Consider the following 22,662-nt stretch of genomic DNA (forward strand, 5'->3'; position numbering starts at 1 on the left):
TCTATTTAAAAAAGTAATTGTGTGAAGGACTTCATTTTCTGGGACAGGAAGGAGATTTGAGTAGTGAACTTAGCTGAGTCTGAGAAGAGCATTCTGTGTACAGAACTATACATTCTCTTCCAGGGTGATCGGGGAGGGGGAGGGGGAGTGGAAGGGGCAAAACCCTTTCTAGGGTCTCACGTCCTTTTTCTTATTTTGTAATAAAGTCAACATGACAAATGCTTTTTGCCAGCATTTGCAGGATGGCAGAACTTGGTGGGGTGATAGAGTTAACTTGGAAAGGAGTGGACACAGAAGACAAGGAGAGTTGATACTTGAGCTGGAGGGACAGTTCTGTGAGGAGGGCACCACAGTGTTGAGTACCAAGGCAGGAGCAATGGGGTTGTTCAGCCCGTGTTAGAAGAACATGGTAGAGACTTAACACACAGTTCTGAGCCCCAGAGGACTCCCTCTGCTTGGGAGGCAAGTTTGACTGGGGTCAAGCTTTAAGCTTGCTGTGGAGGCTGAGAAAAGGTTAATAGAAGACTGCTGTTATCTTGGCAAGTGTTTGGATGGGCAGTGGATGCTCAGTGCTGCCATGGCTTGGCTGCTGTGGAGCCCCGTAGAGCAGTAAAGACTGGCGCTATATTGCAGCATGTTACTCTGCTTCCAGCAAGCATTTGGTTTCCCTGTTTTTCATTTCAGCAACCCAGTAAAATGAAATAGGCACTTATATTAATGTTATCCCTGGATGCTTAAAGCAGGCAGATAACACATGCCTAGGAAATGCATTTGTAAATTTACTTTGTGAAAAGATCTAGGAAGACTGATTTCCTGTGGCCTTGGCTTGTCCGGCCATACCACTCAATTGTGTCCTTTCTTCTGGCATTTCCTGCCCTTGTTCATGCCAGAGCGTCTTCAGTCTCCATCCATCTCCTCCCTGTTCCTACGTCATGTCCTATACCAGCAGTTCATGGGTTTGTCACTGCTGCTGACTTGCTGGACAACTCAAACTCTGTGTCTTGGTACCTGGGGGATCAAGTAAATGCTCATGACTTGGCATGGCCTGGCCATGTAGCCTCCAGACTGCCTCTTGGAATCTAGCAACTTCTGAAATATTTTTTTGTCAAATACTGTCAAAATTATTTACTGGTTTTCTAAGCAGGTGGGTGGACAGAACATAGATTAGATGCCCTGTGTCATTAGTAGGGACATCAGGGTAGGAGAATGCAAATCTGCTCATTTATAGTCAAGTCAGGTATCCCAGTTTTCTCTCAATCCAACTTTTTTTTAGTCTTGCATATTGTCTGTTTCTGGGTCCTGAAATAAAATTTTCATTATATTGTAGGAGCCAAAATTCAGTCTATGGAACCATTGAATTTCTTGGAAACCAACTGATATTTCTACGAATTCTGAAAGGCCACTTTAAAACCTTATTTTTATTCCTATATGAGGAAAATTTCCAACTAAGAACAGCTAACACTGCTAGAATTAGGTTTTGCTAATAGAGTGTAAATCTTCAAGTCTTCTTCAGATTTTTAAAAGTCAGAACTCTTTGGACTCACTTTGCAATCAATGGGACTCCTTTCCTTTTGTTTTAGAGACATTAATTTAAAGTACGTTTATGCATGAATGTGATGACAGAGATGCTGATTTTATGTAGAGGGTATAAGCGCACATTTCTTCACATTTTGGTGATGCAAGAAGATATTTCCACTCTTTGACCCCAGTTCATAAATCAAAACAAGATGTTCCTCACCACCCTCCTTGACTTCACTATACACATGAACCCAGTTTGTTCCCTACAAGCCAATTCCTGTATTTTCCAGTTTCCCATCTCAAACTTTCCACTGTGGATTCACCATTAGAAAATATTTGTTGCTTTTCTGATGGCTGCTTATTTAACTTTGGAAAAAGCTGGTTTCATACCTGCCAGCTGTACTTAGTTTTTCCTGTTGCAGGAGGTGGTGGGAATATTTGAAAGCCAGACAAGGAGTACTACAGATGACTTAAACAGTTCTCAAAGTACAAGGTCTCTCACTTCCCTGCCAATACAGAGCATGGCAGTTCTGGAAGTTGTCCTGTAATAATAATAATAATAATTATTATTATTATTATTATTTAGAGTAAGTAAAATCCTCCTGCACAGCATTTTCTTTACAAACAAAAACTGCATCGAAGGAAAAGCAGGGTGATAATCCCAAAAGGTGTTTTCTAGTGCAGCATATCTCCTGTAGATTCAGCGCTTTGCTGTGATGGTGCCTGCACAAGTGACAGCAGAGCGATGGTCTGTTCTTCCAGCAGGTTTGGGATTGGGTTACACCCGATGTGCAGCAAATGCAGGGAGCTGACAGAGGGAGCCCTGCTAATCACTGCCCAGCGGTGCCCTCACACTGTTGCCAGCTGATTTTATGGAAATTGGTATTTTGCTTTTGTGGATTAGCTGCCCATCAGATCAGCTTGTTGATCCAAACCACCCTGTGGGGATGCAGGTGGAAACAACAGGAGCAGATTGTTTGAGGATGCCCCTCTCAATTGGCAGTCCCCAGTCAGAGCAGATGAGGTGAAAGGTGGAACCACAGGTGCAGGGAAAGTCACTCTCCAGCTGCTGTGCTGCTGAAAAAGATAAATCCTGGGAACCACCTCGAATGTGCATCGAGCTGAAATGCTGTAAATAACACACATGGCCAACCCCAACTATTGAACACTTCTGAGGGAAAACAAAAAGACGGAAGAAAAAACCACAATCCAAACCAGCTGTGTTTTGAGGTTGCCTGTAGGCAACCTTACAGGATGATTTAAAGTACAGTTGCATTGGATCTGACCTGTTTGCCACAGCAGGAAGGTCTAAGTAAGGTGAGCAAACCCAGAGAATGCAGTCTATGACCATCAAACATGTTCTGATGCTCCTCAGGCCTGTAGTTCCCTAGGCTGTGCTTTGGATGGGCTGGCAGAGTCTCAAATACCATCATATGCTGCCTGGGCTGTGAGTAAGCAGTGATTGAGGGCAGCTGCTGAAAAGCAAATACCGTGTTCTGACTTGTAATCTAAAAACAGCAATTGCTCGGAAAGTGATTTTGGATTTCTCGTGCATTCCTGCTGTTCTCTTCAAAGCTTCAGCCACACATAGGTGAGCTGATTGGTTACTCCCACACACTTCTTCAGCATATTTTACTTACTTACTTCTCATTTGTATTTAGATTTAATGCAGGTGATCTGTTTTGTCCATAATCCACCCATTATCTCTCTCAGGTGTAGAATCTAGTACTTTCTCTAATTTTCCATGAAAATTTATCTACCTAATGTTGTTCTGAAAGCAATGGTCCTTTTCATGATTCAAATTGCAGCTGAATAGCTGTCTGGCAGAAATGATGATAAAAAGGGCAAGTTAGTGAAATGAAATACAGTAATAGTAAAACCATTACTCAATAGCTTGGTATTAAGTAGAGGCTGCATTAATATGGCAAACTTCTGGAGTTCTGCAGGCAATAATGAATGCTAGAAACAGCTGAAACACAATTACCAGGGACCCGGAGTGATTTAGGCAGCAGGAAATGATTGAATATAAACCTTTTTAATAATCTTTGGATGTTATTAAAGTAATAATAGCCCTCCTTGTTCTGGTTGCGGACATTAATATTCTGTCTAGGCTGATGGACATCATTCTCCTCCTTGAAAGTTTTCCCTCTCAGTTATTAATATACAACATGCTGCCTTCCAGCCTCAGAAGGCAAATGTGTCCCCAGCTGCAGCGCACTAAGGGAAAACTTGACTGACATCTTTGCATTTATCAGAGGAGCATTGTAAATGGCTGTTCCCTGCCAAGAAATTTCTTTTTGAGAAGTTACATTTAGTCAGTAAAATAACACCTCAGTGTGCCAAACTGGAGCTGAAAAAAAGTAAATTTAATCATAGGACTGAAAAGGAATTCTTTAATACACCTGAATTGAAGTGAGGATAGAAGGATTAACTCTTTCCATGGACAGGTGGAGGAAAAGACATGCTGGTTGGCTGTGTCCTTGCAGCCCCTGGAGGTCCACGGGGGAGCAGAGATCCACCTGCAGCCCACAGATAACCCCACACTGGAGCAGGGGGATGCACGAAGGAGGCTGTGACCCCATGGGAAGCCTGTGCTGGAGCAGGCTTCTGGTAGGACCTGTGGCCTGTGGAGAGAGGAGCCCACACTAGAGCAGGTTTGCTGGCAGGACTTGTGAGCCCATAAAGGACCAACATTGGAGCAGCCTGCTCCTGAAGGACTGCACCCTGTGGAGGGGACCCATGCTGGAGCATTTAATGAAGAACTGCAGTCTCGGGGAAGGACTCACCTTGGAGAAATCCATGGATGACTGTCTCAGTGGAAGGAACACCACATTGGAGCAGGGGAAGAGTGTGAGGAGTCCTCCCCATGACGAAAAAGGAACAGCAGGGACAACATGTGATGAACTGCTTGCATCCTCCATTCCCTGTCCCCTCGTGCCACTGAGGGAGCGAAGGTAGGGAAACCCTGAAGCTGAGCCTGGGAAAAGCAGGATGCATGTGGAGAAGGCCTTTTAAAGATTAATTCTTACTTCTCATTATCCTACTCTGATTTAATTGGCAGTAAGTTAAATTAACATCTGTGACTCGAGTCAGTTTCACCTGTGGTGGTAGCTGGTGAGTGATCTCTCCCTGTCCTCATCCCAACCCATGAGCCTTTCATTATACGTTCTGCCCCTGTGCTGTTGAGGAGGGGAGTGACAGAGTGGCCTTGATGGGCACCTGTTACGTAGCCAAGGCCAACCCACCACAAACACTTAAACACTGCATCCTTTAACAGCATCTCTTCGACTGTGTGAGATTTTTGAAAGCCTTTATAGCAGGATTTTCAGTCCCTTTAGGTATGGCTGAGTTTAGAAGGTGTTGACAATGTATTTCATGTGTCTACATTAGCTTTTGTTCAGTTAGTTTAACTATTGGGCTGCCACTGAGGGGCCACTCAGGCATCCACACTTGTAGGACAATGTTGTTTAGTGAGAAGCACCCACTGATTCGTATTTCCCAAGCCTCCTGAATGTCTCCCTGAGCCTGCTAGGAGAAGGTACATGTTGCATTAATAACCAAGTTATCTCACTGTGGCCATCACCAAATCCTCACTGCTGAGCTGTGGCAGTCCAAGCAGTCTGTCTCATAATGGGGCAGGGAGTAGCTGTGCCACCACTCACTGGCCACTTTGGCCAATTCTGTCAGATTTTTGAGATGTACTCAATGGCAGTGAGAAGCATGAAGTGAAGAATTGCTCTGTGGAGAACTGGCAGAGGACACGCCTTGCAAAAAGGTGCTGGCTCAAAGAGCTGTGTTAAAGAAGCTGTGTCCAGCTGTTTGATTTATCCTGTGCTCAGAGCAGCAGGGCTTCTTACATTTTTGTAAATAAACCAAACTGCATCAAAGATGCTTTACTCCTAACTGGAGTAACCTATTTGACACTGAGCTGGCCATGCACCCAGATCAAGAAAGATCTCTTCCTGTGGAAGAGAAACTGGCAGATGAAGCAGAATTAGGAATCTTGATATTTTTTATTTTTGTCAGTTGTGCTAAAGAGACATAGTAAAAAGTCTACTTTGAACTAGTTTTATATGCCTATATATTTTAAAATTTTATAGTAATTTCTGTGCAACATTATCCTTCCAATACAAACATGCCAATGGAAAGTGATAAAAATATCATCTTCTTCCTTAAACAGTCTTGGTCCGCCATATTCTACACTGGATTTCCTGATGTTAATGGCACAATGACGTCCCTGCTACTGTCTGCTTGAAGCACACCTTCATAAAAATCACTTACTGAAGTTCTACTTCTGATGCAGTAGTATAGCTAAGAGCAATGTGGCCTTGCAAAACATCAGAAATAGCTCCTGACATGACACAGGATGTCAGAAACCCTTAGCACTTTGTATTAGCCTTGTGTTAATAATGATGAACAAACACATAGTCAAACATGACATTCATACCTGAGGCCAGTTTATAACCTTGGGGTCGTGCAGATTAAGTAATGCTTTGGTTCTGGCTGCAGGATGTTTATGACTGATGGTGAAGAGCCAAGTTGGTTCTGCAGTTCCAGGCTGAGTTTGCAGCGAGGGAAACAGAACCCATTCGACTTAAAGAAGAGGGAAAGTCCTAATTTTGGTTATGGGCTTGTTTGGTTTTTGGGTTTTTTGCAGAGCTGTATTTCAGAGTGGGACCATGCTTCCGGGATAAGGAGTGCTTTGTTTGCTTTGGCGCAGTGCCTGGTCCTGCTCTCCTGCTGTGAGCAGTGGGACATCACCTTGCTGGGTTTCAGCCACAGGTGTGTTTTGACCATTAAGGCCAGTAAAAGCTTAAGTGTCTCCTGCTCATGCATTTGTTCTGCAGAAACACAAGATTTGTATTTTGCTGCTCCTTTACAAGCTATGAACAATGAGAATAGTTTTAGTTTAGGGGGCAATCTTTTACAGATTTTTTTGTTAGTTGGGTTGGTGGTTTTTTTAATTTTCTTTCTGAAGGGCTTAACTGTGTAGTAAATAGCTGTTAATTAAAACCATTGTTTTATCCCTTGGCAAAGAGAATTAAGCTGATGTCTAAATAAATATTAGGGAAAACACTTAGTGAGAAAAGGCCATACATACCAAAGTAGGGCCCCTTGATGCAGATGGCTGACTCATCAGTGTGACATATTCTGTGATAAATATGGAAAGCTCAGATGTCATTTGTTGTACCTCAACAAGAGCAGAAAGATATTTATTTTTATTTTTTTTCTTCCAAAGATGCCTTGTAAACCAGGCAGAGATCTTGACTTACTGTCTGCAGATGAAAACACTGATACACTGTGCAGCTCTTCTCATTCCTCTGCTGCAGCCAAGGGCCCCCTGTCATGGGTGCATCCCTGTTTTTTGGAGGTTTCTGGACCACATCAGGGCCATCTTTTTAGGCTGCTGGATGTATTTTTATTACCAGTCATCAGCTGAGTTTCTCCACTAAGATTTGTTTCCAACTTCCATCTTAATTTGCAACCAGCGATAATTTAGCTGCTAATCCTTTTCCATCTCTCCTCCCTGGGGAAGTCATTGGAGCCCTGAAGGTCTAATCCTGTCTTCACTGACGTAGCTTATTGCTGTGAGCATCCCACTGCCCCCAGGAGCTGTGGGAGGCAGATTTTTGGGAGGCTGTGTTGTGTAGCCAGTTCTGCAGCTGCAGAAAATGGGAAAATGATCTGAGGGTCACCTGCTACACGCTGCTGCTGCTCAAAGCCTGAGGCTCTGAGGCAGACAGATATCATTGTTCTGGCTTGGAGTTATGATGTAAATGGATTCAAGGGGAAAGGAAAGCTTCTTCCAGCCAGATCAAAGCTAACATTTGCAAGATGTTAGCCTGTCAACCTTTAGAAAAAATAAATACGGCAATGCAGAAGTAAGTGGGCCTCAGCGAGACACAAGTGCATCAAACTGAACAAGTGATGCAAGCGCTTTTTCACACCTTCTTCCCTTTTCCTCCCAGATACAGAAGCGTTTTGAGGAACCATTCTCTTGCCAAGTTTGTCAAGACGGTTTTTGTCAGGCTCACTGCTCCTGCATGTCTGGGCATGCAGGGAAATGCACCAAGCTGCCGCTTCACTCTGCAGCCAGCAAGGCTTTCGGATAGGGAGTTCTCCTTTCCCATACCAGCATCCTTAGGAAAAGAGTCATGCACATAACCTTTCCAGCTCTGCTTTGTATTTCTTGTGTTGTTTTAGCTCTTTTTGCCTTCAACAGTGAAGTTTCAAATCCTGCGTCCTCTTCCCCAATCTAGTTTTCAGGGAGAAAAAAAATAAACTAACAGGCAGAAACATGAGCATGCTATAGAGGTACAAGGCTGATGGTAAAATTATCATTTTTTCAGAGCTTTATGACAGTCCCTGACTACTAGTCAGGTTTCTGCTCAGTTTGAATTCACTGTGATAGCTACAAATACTAGTTTTAAAAATCAGGAGACATTCTAGAATCACCTTGCTCTCTGTCTCATGGTTAAATATTGTACTTCTCAACCCTGAGATGAGTTCAGTTGCTTAGAGCATGGTGCTAACAATGCCGAGGTTGTGGGTTTGATCTCCATATGGGCCATTCACTTGATGATTCTTGTGGGTCCCTTCCAACACAGAATATTCTGTGATTCTGTGATCTTTACTTAGTTCTGTGCATGCAGTCTTATGTTTGGTGCTATATTAGTACATAGCAGTAGTTCTTACACATTTGTAGCTCATTAATGAACTGTAAAATGCAATCAGTACTTACGAAAATGTATTTATTCAACTGGACAGCAACAAATCTTTAAATAACTGGCTAACCTTAGGAACAATATTGTGTTTAATGCTAAAATGCTCATCAATCTCTATTATGCAGGGAATGTCCTAAACCTTTGGCTGTTGTCCCAACCATTCAAATTATTATGCCAGTTTTAATTAAGAATGTGGTCTGCAGTGTAGATTTACTTTAAAAATTCTTTGAAGATCCCCTATGAATAGATTTCCATTTCAATAGAAGGTCTTTTGCAGCAGATTTATATGTTTGCATAGATGGTAAAGTGCTTGCCAGTGAAAATTGCTTTAAAAGCCATCCCACAGAAATGATATAGCAATAATACCATTTTACAATACAGAAGAGATATGATATGATATGATATGATATGATATGATATGATACAGGAGTGATATGATTTCACAGATATGATCCAGTGCAGAATTAACCCCCCAAAAAATCAATCCATATTTGGCTTGTTTTAGCCTTTTGGGGACAGTTCACAGGATAATACTCTCAAGCTCTCTGCCTTGCAGTCAGCAGAGGCACCTGGATTACAGGTCAACACAGAAAGGTGGAGGTGCTGTGGAGTGCTCTGATGCTGAGTCTCACTTCTGAACTTCCCCCATTACGGGCAACTACATCCCCTCCAAAAAACATCTTCCAGAATTTTCTCCCATTATCACAGCCACCTATGCAAGGCAGTTCACAGCAAGATGGTGAGACAGAGTGCTGCCTAGGACTTGACTTGGATTTTATTCTTCCATGTTTTCAAAGATAACTTTAGCAAACTAATTAGACATGCTTCCATCCTGGCTTGGTGCTTGAATCAGGGAGAAGGACAGCCCAGAGATGTCTATGTGTTCAATCTACAAATGTTTATCGGTACTTCTTTCTCCCTGAGTAGAAGGTACTATGGAAGGTATTGACATCTGTGCTAGACTTAAAAACCTTCTGGCATTCCCCACAGTCACAACCTCCTGGCTGCCATCAGGAGAACAAACCATCCAGCACAAGCAGGGTGTGCCACCTCTGCCAGGAGCAGCACAGAGAGTGCGATGCACTTGGCTGATTTCTCAGGAGCAAGGTAACTTGGATATGCAGCTATATCTCCCTTACAACAGTTCTTATAGAGGCCCAGAGATGGCTGCTGCCAAATACTTCCAGATTTTTCCTCTATTTCCCAGCTGCTCACACACCTTTTCTGAGTTTATGTGACTGCTAGTTTCTGGAATCTACTTTTCTCCCTCACTGACCCTACGGCTCTGTTTGCCTCACAGTCACAGTTCTAAAATTACCAGTCATTATTTGATTCTCTCTGCATGGGTCTTTGGTCATAACAAGAGGGTGTAAACCTACCAAGAGTATTCAACATTTATTCTACACACACTCTGAATACACACAAGTACTCTCTATTTAGACAACATGAATGCTGCTCTAATCACTAGTTATCTTGTAAATTACAACTTTATGGAAACGTTTCCTTTGCGCCATCTGGCTTGATGTATTTTTTAATCAGTTGATGAGTATTTATATACGTTACAAGGAGCAGATAGTAAAGCATTTGTTACATTAGGATGTAAAGTAAAGATTTTTCAAAGCTGAACTTGTAAAAAATTAACTGCATTAAACATTTTAAATTTTGCCAAAATACCAAAGAAAGTTTTGGTGAAGATTTCATAGGACTCATTTTGCACAATGAATATCTGTCAAGAAAACTGCACATTTTTCCTAGGGATGCTGGTTGAACAGGACCCCTGGGTAGAAACGAAAAGACATCTCAATTACAAAGAGCACTCTGGCTGATAATTTTGTCCTTATGATTTCAGTACTATAACTGCAATACTAAAATAACCAGTTCAAATTCTTGGTGCTGAAGAATTTCACTCAGATACAAGGAGGAAGATGCTAGTACAATAAAAAGATTTCAAGAACCAGCAATCATTTGAACTCTCCTGGAGATAAGAAAATGAGACTATCTGGAAATACTCGAAATTTAAAAAATGCTTTTGAAATGAGCAAACATGCACAGCACTTTCTAATGTCTGCCTTTGGTTTTCCTATAATGCCAGCCACTCTTTTTCTAAAAATCCACAATTTATTGTATTTGTAGATACAAAACTTAAAAGCAGCATGTGCTGGTTTTTAACTCAAAGTCCTTTGAAGATAAATTTTATTACTTAGTGGCTGCATCTGATTTTATATGAGCTCAGTGTTAAACACTGGCATTTATGATGCTGAAAGTAGTAATTAAATCTACACATTTTTGAGAAGCCTAGAGCATTGTCCTTGAATCATCCTAAGGGAGAAGCTTAAAAAGTGGCTATTGGAAAAGGTACATTGGCAAATTTTGACTTTATAAATTGACAATTTAAACAATGTCCAAGCAGCTGGGCATTAAAAGCTAAATGAGAGTTTGTTGTACAGATAGAAAGAGTCATCAGTGTTTTTTACTTAGAAAATTTGGTGTTAGTGTTGGAAAATCCCTTCCTAAAACCAAGAAGAAAAACCCAGCTGGTCTGCACTGGCTAATGAAGGATTTATTTAGTAACCAAAACAACAGCATGAGTAAAACAGGTGCAGCTGAAACTGAAAGAGAGAATATTACATGATCACTGTGTACCAGACATGACTTCTACAGTCAGTTGATCACTGACTCTGGTTTCTTTCCACATACAGTAACCAAGCAAGCCCGCTCACTTTTCTTGTCCCTTATCTCTGATCTTCTTCTTTCTTCACTCTGTACCTCTCAGCATCTTGATTCTTCTTGGCAGTGAAAATCCTGTGTTCTTGGAGATTACACCGGTAATATTGGATAGAAAAAAATCTCAAAACAGTTTATTTCCACTTCTTTTCTGCCATTAATATCTAGTCTAGCACTCAAGCACCATGTCTGTAATCAGCATTTTGAAGACTTTTTGCCCTTAAGGAATTCCTGTCACCATTTGGTCCTTGGGTTTCCATACTTTGTAGTCCAGCACAGTGCTCCATCAGCAATGATCCTGTGCCTATATGTGAGACTGCCCCGTCAATAGATCCCTGAAACGATACAGGGGAACATGGCCTTTTTCTTGACTTGTTGTTTTTAAATCAGATCGTCACAGAAATTCAGGCCATAGCTCCACCAGACACTTGTTTTTAGTGGCCTAATTGGGAGTGTCACACTTTCACTGGGAGGGAATGGAAGACACAGGCAGGAATGTAAACGAGCTTGACTGGTGAAACTGCTAGACGGTGAAGCCATAGCAGAGTCAGCAATAAATGGAAAACAAATCCTGTTTTCTTGCTGTCAGTTTCAAAACATGCACATCCTATTAATCTAACTGTTCTTCAGGAGAAAATCTGCCCACCTATATCCTGTGATGATGCTGTGGCAGGAGAAGTAGGATTCACCCACTGTGTCTGAAGCTCCAGAGCCTGGCACATCTGTTAGGCTGAGGTTTCTGCCAACTTGTTGCTTTAACCAGCTCTGTGTCATGCTCCTGATGTTCAAGTTGTGAAATATCTGTTTGTAATTAAGAGCATGTGAGCTCCTCTGTCAGGTGTTAAACAAAGTTACTCTTTGCCTGACCTGCTGTCCCAACACACACTTGCAACCAGCTGGCCACTCATCTTTCCTGCTGACATCACTGGGGTAATCCCTGCTCCCAAGGAAAAGCAAATCATGGCAACTGCAACTAGCACAACAGAAAGTATGACTCTCAGATTCATGCCTTTGCTCTTTTCCCTTTTATTTCAACCTCCCAGCTGGCTAGCAGCAATTAAAAAATCCTAGCTATTTCAGAACACTACTGCATTCTGCCAGAGATGGGCTTAAGGATAAACTAGGATGCATTACAAGGTCAATTTACTGCAAGATGAACAGAACTATTTATAGACCACAGCCTGTCCTTTTGCATTATTACTTCTTAACAGAGTGTTTTGAAGATTTTGGGCCTCAGCTCTCTGGATACCATTGGCATTGGGATGGGGGAGGAAGGGGAGTCTGTAGCCAACGAGATGCCCAGTGAAAACCCAAACAACATCAACCACACATTGCAGTATCAGGGCTACAGCCTTCTGAACTCCTGATAAAGCCATGCAGGACTCAGAAATATTTTTCAAATACTGCTTGGCATTGTAAAATAAACTGCAGTTATGAAGGTCGTGACAAAGGATCTCCTAGGTGGGTATTGGAGTGCTCCTCTCTGGCACGCCAGCTCTCTGCTGTGTGGAAGGGATCAACACCAACAAAATAATGTGCTGAAACATGTCTTGTTTGCTCTCCTTTTCATTCAGATTTTGCTTTTGTGTATCAGAGTTGCATTGGTGTAAAAAAAACCAATTAATTGGCTAAAAATTCAAGTACATGTGTTCTTAATTTGATTGACACTGAACTTCTTAGTTTATGTTCATCAGATAATGACTCAGAACTGAAATTAATAATGAAGAAATACATTCATTTGAAATTACATCATTACATTGCAATTTCTGTAAACACCTGAGTTTCTAAATCAAAAAAGTGACTGCTAAGTATAAGGAACTTCACTGGACACCTCATTGTAATAAAAATGAAATTGATCAATAAAAAAATTATTACCCTATAAGTGATCCTAATTTGTTTGCTTTTGTAACAAAATACAGAGAAGAGGGCAAATCAATAATGTAATTAGCAACTATTTTTAAAAACTGATTTTTACAAAATGGAAAGTAATGAGGCCCTTCAGAAAAGAATCAAAAAAAAAAAAAAAAACCTCAAAAGAAAAAAATTAGGAGTTCATAATGAACATTCCATTAGTTAACCTTTAAAATGCAATCAGGACAAAATGCAAACGTACTTAAATGCCACACTATCCAGTGGGCAAGTGAAAATAATTGTAACAGCCCAAACAGTGCATTCTATTGATAAAAATGGAGATGATAAAATTGCTTTAAGATAGGAATTGGAGAAAATGTAAGTTGTGCTTCAGTGTGAACTGAATGTAGGTACAAGGCAAATTATACCAATGACATTACTAAAGTGAAATGTAAGAATTGTTAACAGTCCTGTCAGAAAATGTATTCAACAAATAGCTTTGTGTTTCAGTGAAATAGGTAAATATTATCAGACAAGACAAAGATTAAATTCTTTCCAGTAACAGTACTTAAAAAAAAATTTAAACAGCAGCACTACAGCTGTAATTTGTATCAGTAAACCAGCATAGCTTGCATACAGGTTTTTGAAAGAGCTTTTTGGAAACTCTTTTTGATCTCTAAATATGATTCTCAATACACCTTGGGAGCTCCAAAGAACAGGAAGAAAGCTAATACAGCGACTATGTTAAAAGAAGGTAAAGGGAATGACCCAGGTTAAACTACATGCCTGTCATCTTGACTGTAATCCTCAGGAAAAGATCCAAGTTCCTCATACAGGATTAAATTAATAAATTATAGAGTTTAATGACAACTCAGAAATGACATTTTCAGGAAACAGATCTTGTAGTGCTATTATGGTATCTCTTCTTGGAGCAAACACTTATTTGATAAAAATAACAGTCATGTTATATCCTTCAGCTTTGGTTTGGCATTTGAGCTGGTACAGTAGGACATTTTAATTAACTAAAACCCCAGAAAGATTAAAAAAAAAAAATCCGAATGTCACACAGTAAGTGGACTGTGAATAATCAGCAGGCCTCAAAAACCAGAAAAGGAACAATCAGCAATCACTTGTGTGAGCAGTCCAGATCCTCTGGGGATCAGGACTGTCCATCTGCTATTCTGTCTTATGCTGCATCAAATTGTCACCAAGTCACAATAGCAGGGGATGCAAGGACTGGGGGCATGGAAAATGATGAAAGGTAAAGTCACTTACAGAGTGACTCAGAGCTCTTGGTAAACAGGGTCCTGTTAAAAAAAAAACAAATAAAAATGTCAAACACTAAAAACAACCCTCTATTTATTCATGTACTTTATTTATGTATTAAATACCTATTTTACATATGTTCGTATTTATGTATCTCGGTACGGTTAAATGCAATATTCTAACTGTGAACTGAAAAGTGCAGGGCATCCTTGCACCATAAACACCTTTATTCTGCAATAAATTACACTGCCTGGAAACTTACATGGGATTTAGCCTTGATAAGAATTTTTTTGAGTTTTTGGTGTGCCACTTACAAAAGGGCTCAAGGTTTGAAAAGGTGCTCATCAACAGCAGAGCCGAGGGACTCCATCTCCAGGATCTGAAGTAAAAACTGTTGAGAGCTCACCTGAGTTCACCCGACAGGTACATATATACATACATAGAATCATGGAATAACAGAATTTAGGTTGGAAGAGACCTTAAAGATCATCTCGTTCCAACCCTCTGCCATGAGCAGGGGCACAGAATCACAGAATAAATCAGGTTGGAAAAGACCTCTGAGATCTTTCAGTCCAACCTATGACAGAACACCATCATGTCTACCAGACCATGGCGCTGAGTGCCACATCCAGTCTTTCCTTAGACGCCTCCAGGGATGGTGACTCCACCACCTCCCTGGGCAATCCAGTCCTATGTTGAATCACCCGTTCTGTGAAGAAATGCTTCCCAATGTCCAACCTGAACCTTCTTTGGCACAGCCTCAAGGCTGTGTCCTCTTGTCCTGTCAGCTGTTGGATGGGAGAAGAGACCGACCTGCACCTGGCTACACCCTCCTGTCAGGGAGTTGCAGACAGTGATAAGGCCCCGCCTTGAGCCTCCTCTTCTCCAGGATAAACACCCCAAGCTCCGTCAGCTGCTCCTCACAGGACTTGCACTCCAGACCGTTCCCGAGCTCCGTTGCCTTCTCTGGACCCGCTCCTCAGCGTCTTGTGAGGGGCCCCGGACTGGACAGGGAACACTCGAGGTGTGGCTTCAGCAGTGCCGAACCCAAGGGTATGGTCACTACCCTGGTCCTGCGGCCACACACCTTCCACCAGCCCGGGCTGCTTATCGCCACATCCACCCGGCCTTGAACGCTTTCCATGTGGAGGGAAAGGGGCTGGGTGGGGGCTGTGCCAGCAATCGGACACGGTTTTGTGGCTAAACTCGAATGGTCAGTCATTGGAACAGGCTGTCCAGGGACGTGCTGGAGTCACTATCCCTGAAGGTCAAGTGCCGTCTGGATCCGGCTCTGGGTGATGTGGCTTAAGGGTTACAGGGGCAGTTCTGGGCACACGGTTGTACTGGATTGTCTTGAAGATCTCTTCCAACTTTCATGATCGTATGAAACCAAGCGGACTTGCGGCTGTGTAAACGAGGCACTTGTGGAAGCGCACGCCAATGCCCAAAGGCAGCGCAATGCCCCCCCCGGGTCACGGCCGCACTCCCTCAGCCGCGGGTCCCTTTCCGGCGCCGCCCCGCCCGGCGCTGCCACATCCTCCGCTGACATCAGCCCGCGCCGCCATATTGAGCCGCCGCCGCCGCCGCCAGCGCGGCCGCCCTGGGACCGGCCCGCTCCCCATGACTGCCCCCGGCCGGCGCGCGTAGGGCGGAGCGGCTCCCAGCCCGGCCCGTCCCCTCCCGAGCCGCCGCCGAGCCCCGCTCTGTCCCCGCAGCCATGACTTCCCTGACCCAGCGCAGCTCCGGGCTGGTGCAGCGCCGGACCGAGGCCTCCCGCAGCGCGGCCGCCGCCGCCGATAAGGAGCGGGGCGCCGGCGGAGGCCCCGAGGATGAAGGGCGCCGGGACGAGTCCGGCGACGACGAGAAGGGCGATTCTAAGGAAACGCGGCTCACCCTCATGGAGGAGGTGCTGCTGCTGGGCCTCAAGGACCGTGAGGTGCGGCCGGGGACGCTGTACAGGGGGTACCCGAGGGGACACCGGTTTTTGGGGGGTGCTTTGGGGAAGAGGAGCCTGATGGTGGGATGGGGTCAAGGGCGCTGCAGGTGAGTGTGGCTGCGGGCTTGGGGACGGAGGGGACGGGGGACGTGATGTGGCTGTAATGAGCTCGGTGTTTTGGAGGAGGTGGGGAAAAGGTGCACGGATTTTGGGGAGGGGGAACCCGGCAGAGTTTGTAGCTCTGCCCTTCGGTTGCGGGGTTCGCAGAGGAGCTGTCATATAAATACATATGGGAGGGAATACAGAGGGCCTGGGGCAAGATAGGGACCTGGATATGGGAGCCGGGGCTTCAGGCCAGCGTTGGGCATGAAGGCCTGGGTGAACCTGGCGCATTTATCCTCGTTCAGCTTACCCATAGCTCTAATGTGGGAGATCCTTCTACTCCTGTGGGTTTTGTCAGACAGAACTCTGGTACTTACCAGGTCCTCGGGTGCTCTAGGATGTTGAGCAGCCCTTTCTACTAAGACTTTGCAGAGTAATGCATGTGAAAAATACCATAAAATTGGGGAGAGGGTTATATCACAAAAATGGGCCGTGAGTAATGAGAAGTGTGTCAAGATGAAGAAATGGCATTATTAAATAATTCTGTGTTTTTACTGATTTAGTAGCCTAAAAGTTTACCATGATACTGTGAATAAGTCATTGGGGAGCGTGTATTTCCACCGGTGTGTTTGATTTTTTTTTCGTTTGAAAGAGGCAATTAATATAGAAAGCACACACACTGCAGAATGTCAGTTCTGTCAGGGAAGCAGTTTAATTTGACGTGGTGTATGACGAAGTGTAATACACCTTTGTTTTAGATATGAAATATAGTGTGGATTTGATTAAGCAACGTGCTTTTCTTTTTTGCGTGACGAGTAAATTAATCCAGTTCGTTGATTTGAATGGAAGTCTCTTGAAACTCTCCGTGTTCAGGAAGACAAAATAATAGGGGAGGGAAGCTGATAAGTTGTATGTTCTTTGATAGGGCATTGCATCTAAAATTTACTGGTTGATACTGAATAAAGAGTGGCTTTCTTGATTAAAATTTGTTTTTTTAACACGTCACAGCACCAAGCCTGCCTGAGTTCAAGCAGTGTTTGGACAGTACTCTTGGGTGCATGGTGTGACTCTTGGGAATGGTGCTGTGTAGGGCCAGGAGCTGGACTCGATCCTTGTGGGTCCCTTCCAACCCAGCTTATTCTGTGATCTGTGTGTATACCTGCTACAATACCATTTTTTTTCTCTCTCAGGCTGTGTGTTTCAGGGCATATTCTTGTAGTCCCATTTTTTCAGGTGGACCTTGCCGTGGCATCCTGATAACCTCAGTAGACAGTGATCTCTTCTTCTACCTGTGAAATCGAAGGCTTGTGCATATGAGCATTTCTCTTTCTACGCGCCTGAGTAGTTGGGGGAAAGTAAGTTAGGAATGGCAAGAGCAATTGCTGTCAGGATTGCCTTAGGATGCCTTACCTTGGGAAGGTGGTATAAACTGGGTGATCTTACAGCTCTTTGTTTTTTAACCAGGACTGTGTGTTAAATTTGCTGAATCTGTGGGCATTATGCTGTAAAGATTTCATGGTAGGGAGCATTGTGTCTGCCTAGGAAGAGTATGTGGCACAAGTCTTCGTGGTGTATCGAAAGGCAATAGTTAACATTGGGTCTAAAAGTCTAGCTTTGCAATGGTGGGCATCAAAGTTATGAATTATCTGACTTTGCTGAGTGCAGCAGTGACATACATTGCAGCTGACCTAATATTCCTTTGTATAGAAAAAGGAACTGAATGGTTACAGTGGCATGGATATCCATAACTCCCTTGGGATTTTGCAGTGGAGACATCGGACAAAAAGAATGAAAATGTCATCTCTAGGACAGGGGGCTTAAATGCTGGGACTGTAGCATATCCTGTTGTGAGCTTTGTTAGACAAGAAGCATGGGAATTTGGGCTTTGGTTCTGGGTCTGTTTGTGCCCCTATGTATAGGCTACACTGTTCAAAGCACTTGTCATGTGTTTTCCTTCCAAAACTGGAAGTAAAACTATAGGCTCGTTTTCCAAGATGAGTTTTTTTTGTTCTCTGTTGTTCTAATGTTAAGTAAGCAGAACTAACTTACTTTACACATATGGAAATGTTTTTTACAAAGTCTTTACTTCCAGTAGAACTGATTGACCGTAACATTTGAGTGAGACTTTCTCAAGAGAGCAAGCAGAGGAGAGGAATATAGGGTCTGTAAAGTGTAGTTGTGAAACTATACAAAGTCTAAGGGACAGGCAAAGGCAGGTTTCTGAGATGCAAGCTCAATTGAAAGCCTGTAAATTTAAAGCTGAGAACATCCTTCCTGTTTATTCCAACAGGATAGAGCAATTTAATGTTTAATGTAAGAAAAAAATACAAAAAGTAGACTGGATTGGCCAAAGAACATTCTAAAAAAATACAAAAACAAGGACGCTGTTTTGGCCAAAGAACATGTTTCCCTAAAAAAAGCTGCTTTCTCAGGAAAGTCAGTGATAATGCATTGATAACATTGCTTTAAGATTTTCAGGTGATTTTTAAAATTAAATTAAACACTAGTGAATATGGCTTAACTTCATGTAAATCATGTACAAAATACCTCACATATATGGAGCTACCTGTATAATTTCTAAGTGTACATGGAGCAGTCTTTGCTATTAGGAAACAGTTTTTCAGGAAGATCCATTTAGTGATGCCTTGATGAGTTCAGTGTTTCCAGGAGATTGTTAGATATTCACGTGAATCCTGCTTTCAGGGTCGTGCAATGGTCATAAACAACCACAGCAAGACTCTTGAGTTGTTGTCTGGTTGCTGCTGCAGTATGGATTCAGCCATGGGAATTTCTGGCAGCTGTAAAACAAACACACTGCCCCTCAATCCGATTCCTTATGTGTGAACACAATTAAATGCTTCTTGGACATGGCCTTTTTGTTTGTTAATGTTGTGTCCCCCACCAGGTTGGCCTAATTCAATTGTACATAACGTGTCTGTTCTGGTTGCTCTTTTCCACCAACGGTTCTTCTTACATCTGTATCTTCTTTCTGTGTACACCTAACTATTTCTGTGTTCCAGAGTCAAGACAGGTTATAAGGGATATGTGCTGAAATATTTGCATGGTTGCATAACATGACAGATGCGGTGTCCTTGGAGGAGCAGGTAATAAACTGGAAGAAAATACATTACTAAAGTTTTTCAGGGAACCATCACAATTACCTGCATGTATTTGGAAACGCTTTAGAAATGTGTCTGGAAAAGAGAGTCAGGTTCATCCATTTAAAGCAGAGCAATAGCCAGTTGCTGTAGGAATAAAAAGCATGCACTGAAGTAAACCAGTATTAGGTAAAAAACCAGTATTGTGACAGGATAGGTCAAAGCCACAGGAAAAGGGAGTTACAGTGTAGAGCTACTGAAGCAACAGAAGGGAGTGATGAATATTAGAAGTTATATTCTAACTTACTTAAAAATGATAGCTAAGGGATGAGTACATGGTAGCCAGTTCATTACAGGTCCTCCAGACATCCTGTAATTCAATCCCATAAAAATTGAGAGGTTGTGAGGTGGCCCTGCTATGTAACTGTTGCTCCATTGAATTTCATCCTTGTAGGATTTCTTTTGCTTGTGGGTTTGGGGTTTTTTTCCCCACCTTTTTGAAATTTTCTCTTGATACTTGTTGGGAATCTATTCAAATACAGCAGTGCACTCAGCTGCTTTTATCGTCTATGCAATTGCCACAGCTAAACAAATTGAAGCAGCTAGAGAGACCTGGCACACTAAGATAAAATATTTATTTGATCTGTCACTAATTCCTTACTTGCTGAAAGAATACTCATGTAAAGTATGCTGAAAAATATCTGGCTACTGCAGTCTACCACAATGTTAAATATTTCTTGGATTTTTTACCCTTTCTTAGCTGAAGACTTAGATGTCATTTGTGGAAGTGAAGTAATGTTAAATCACTTTATTAGGTACAGTAACAGGGCAGGGGCTGGGCATATCCCACATAAATTATCTTGGATCTTTGTTGCTCATATTTGGCCTTCAAAAATTTCATTTATTACTGAAGATTTGGTTTTGCAGCATAGCTTTGTGTCCACAGAGGTCACATGAAGGTTTCCAGCTTATGATATTTTTCATTGTATTGAAATAAGCTACTAGGGAACTAGTGTGCCTGCTTCAGATGGGGTATTCTGTATTGATCAGATTAGTACTAAAATGTAGTTTCTTTATTATTCTTACAAATTTGAGTGTCTGACTTGGTTTCTGAATGTTATATTTTAGTCCTAAAGGTACTTGCGTGAAAGGTGACATAGGAATTTTGAAAACATTTGAAATGTGGGTGGTGTTTTTCCTGCTCTTAAGATTTGACTTACTGAAACTGATAGTATGATGCAGAAGTCTGAGGGGATTTGCCTTAACAGATTTTGAAAAGTCTTCTTTGTATCCTTTTTAGTATTTTTTTCCTCTCATTAAAAAAAGTTTCAGCAAGAGGCTGAATGTCAACTTAGAAGCGCCCAAGTTTTGGTGGAAAATTTCTGAGGCAAACAAGTGTAAGTTGAAGAGGCGTCTACTGGGAATTCATTCGCATTGCAGTTGAAGAGTGATGTATGAATGTGTTGAAACCTGGACAAAGACATGCTTTTTCTCAAATGTTCAGGGCCTAATAACAACAAAGTGTGTAATGTCTGTGGTGAAAAATTCTTTCTTTCATAGTTGCCTACCTTTTTGGTCTTTTTAATTTTTTAATCTCATGTCCATAGATAAATTACAGGAGAAATTACGTAGATAAATTACTAGGAGAAAATAGGAGGTGTGAGAGGAGGAGTACCCCAATTCTCTTTGCTACAAGATGAGTGAAGTGCCTCTTTACCATGCTGCTGAATAAATCCTGCTTTTGGGCTCTTTGGAGGATATGCTGATTTTGAATCATTTGCATGCAGTTGGTGTGGTTATCCCTGCTCTCATAGCATGGTTGATCTGTAATCTATATTGTTTTTCTGTGGATAAGTTTGAGTGTGGCAAAGTCCCTTTTTTATGGCAAGCTATATAGAGTAGGGCAAAGACAAAAACATTGTCAGAGCGTTTTTAGTAGTGCTTTCCACTTTTTTAAATGCTCTTAAACAAAGCTTTAACTTGAGTGCTCATAAAAACACACCATAACTCTTCCTCCTCTCCCTATAGGAAGCTGCTTTTATTGAAAATTTTGCATGAAGTATATATAAGAAAGTTTTGCTCTTTACTGCTAGAAGGGAAATAATCATGACACTGGAAATAATACTTTGTATTAAAGAAGTAGTGGTGTTTTTTCGGGTGTTCTTTGATCCTAATGTGGACAAAGTATTACAGCACTTATTTCAGTTAGTCAAGGTCCGTGTAGTGGGACTTTTTTGCAAGGGTAAAAAATGACCAGACTAAGTGTTGCAGACAGTATATTTAAGAATTACTTTCTTACAGGTCAGATAATTTCTACAGCACATACTCATCCCTGTGTTGCGTTACTGGGAAGAGGGGAAGCTAGTCTGGAGGAAATGTGTGGCTTGAGTTCCGCTGCACAGACAACATTCTCAGTCCATTTTTTCATAACTTAGTAAAAGAAGAAAATAACTAGCCATGTGCCACTTTTAACTAGCTTTTTCTCTAGCTTGCAAAGAGGTCTTAGATAAATTTCGTAACTTGCTTTCTCTCAGAATTATTGATAAAATCTTACTGCGGAAGGATTTCTCATGTGCTTTTCAGACATAAAAATTATGAGATTGCACAGTTCTCAACTGCTCTCTTCCTCCAGGTGCACTGCATGTAAGCCTGGATGAATAGGACCACAAAGGTGTGTGGTACAATCACTAAGCTGCTAGTCTGTGTGAACCAGCGTTGTGCATGCCAAGTCTTTCCCATCTCTCCCAGTACAACATATACTAAACTACTGCATTTCACCCTTTTTTTTTTTTTCCCTTCCCTGTTTGTGATGAACCATTGAGATAATATACCCTGTAAGCTAGTAGATCTTTGTAATGGGAAAGGTGTTACATTCAAAGCTCTTTTTTTATTTGTGGATGTTACATGATTTATTCATCACACTAGGAAATTAGCTGTCAGGCTTTTTGCATATCTTTCTCTTGCTGATACTCTTTTAAGCACTTGTGAGCTGCTTTTTGCCAAATGCTTTCTAGTCATCTGCCTTTATGGTCTTACTAGATAGCATCATGTAATTATGTTATTTGGAGTCCTTAGCTGCTAGGCTGTCTTTTGTACATGGTTTTAGCAGAAGGTTTGTATTAGCTTGTCATTCTTGTATAGCACAGCACATTGCACTTTCATTTGTTTTATTTCAATAGACACTTGGTTTTACCATGGTGCTTCCACATTGGGCAGTTTCTACCACGAGAGAAGCATTCTGTACATATTGTGCTGTAATTTCAGTATTCTGTCTTCTGCAGTGCACAGTGACCCAGGCAGGTATATGATACTCATTGTGTAGCTTGAGGTGAATGTCAGGTGGATGTTCTGTCTGTACTCATCGCTCAGGAAGGGCTAACTGCAACAACTTTGCCTGAGCTGGGTATTTAAATGGAATTCCTGCTTTAGCAGCTTCTATGGC

The 22,662-nt window shown here is 42.1% G+C and overlaps 1 protein-coding gene across 1 annotated transcript in view; it reads left to right on the forward strand.

Moving 5' to 3' along the window:
• Positions 1 to 15,656: 15,656 nt before the first annotated feature.
• GOLPH3 (golgi phosphoprotein 3) overlaps positions 15,657 to 22,662 on the forward strand; it is a 32,912-nt gene continuing 25,906 nt past the window's right edge. The window contains exon 1 of the mRNA XM_082301182.1: positions 15,657 to 16,020. Within this exon, the coding sequence (XP_082157308.1) occupies positions 15,802 to 16,020 (219 nt within the window). The 5' untranslated portion in view covers positions 15,657 to 15,801. The remainder of the gene's footprint in view (positions 16,021 to 22,662) is intronic.

Source organism: Coloeus monedula, assembly GCF_965178545.1.
Source record: "Coloeus monedula genome assembly, chromosome: Z".
Lineage (NCBI taxonomy): Eukaryota > Metazoa > Chordata > Aves > Passeriformes > Corvidae > Coloeus > Coloeus monedula.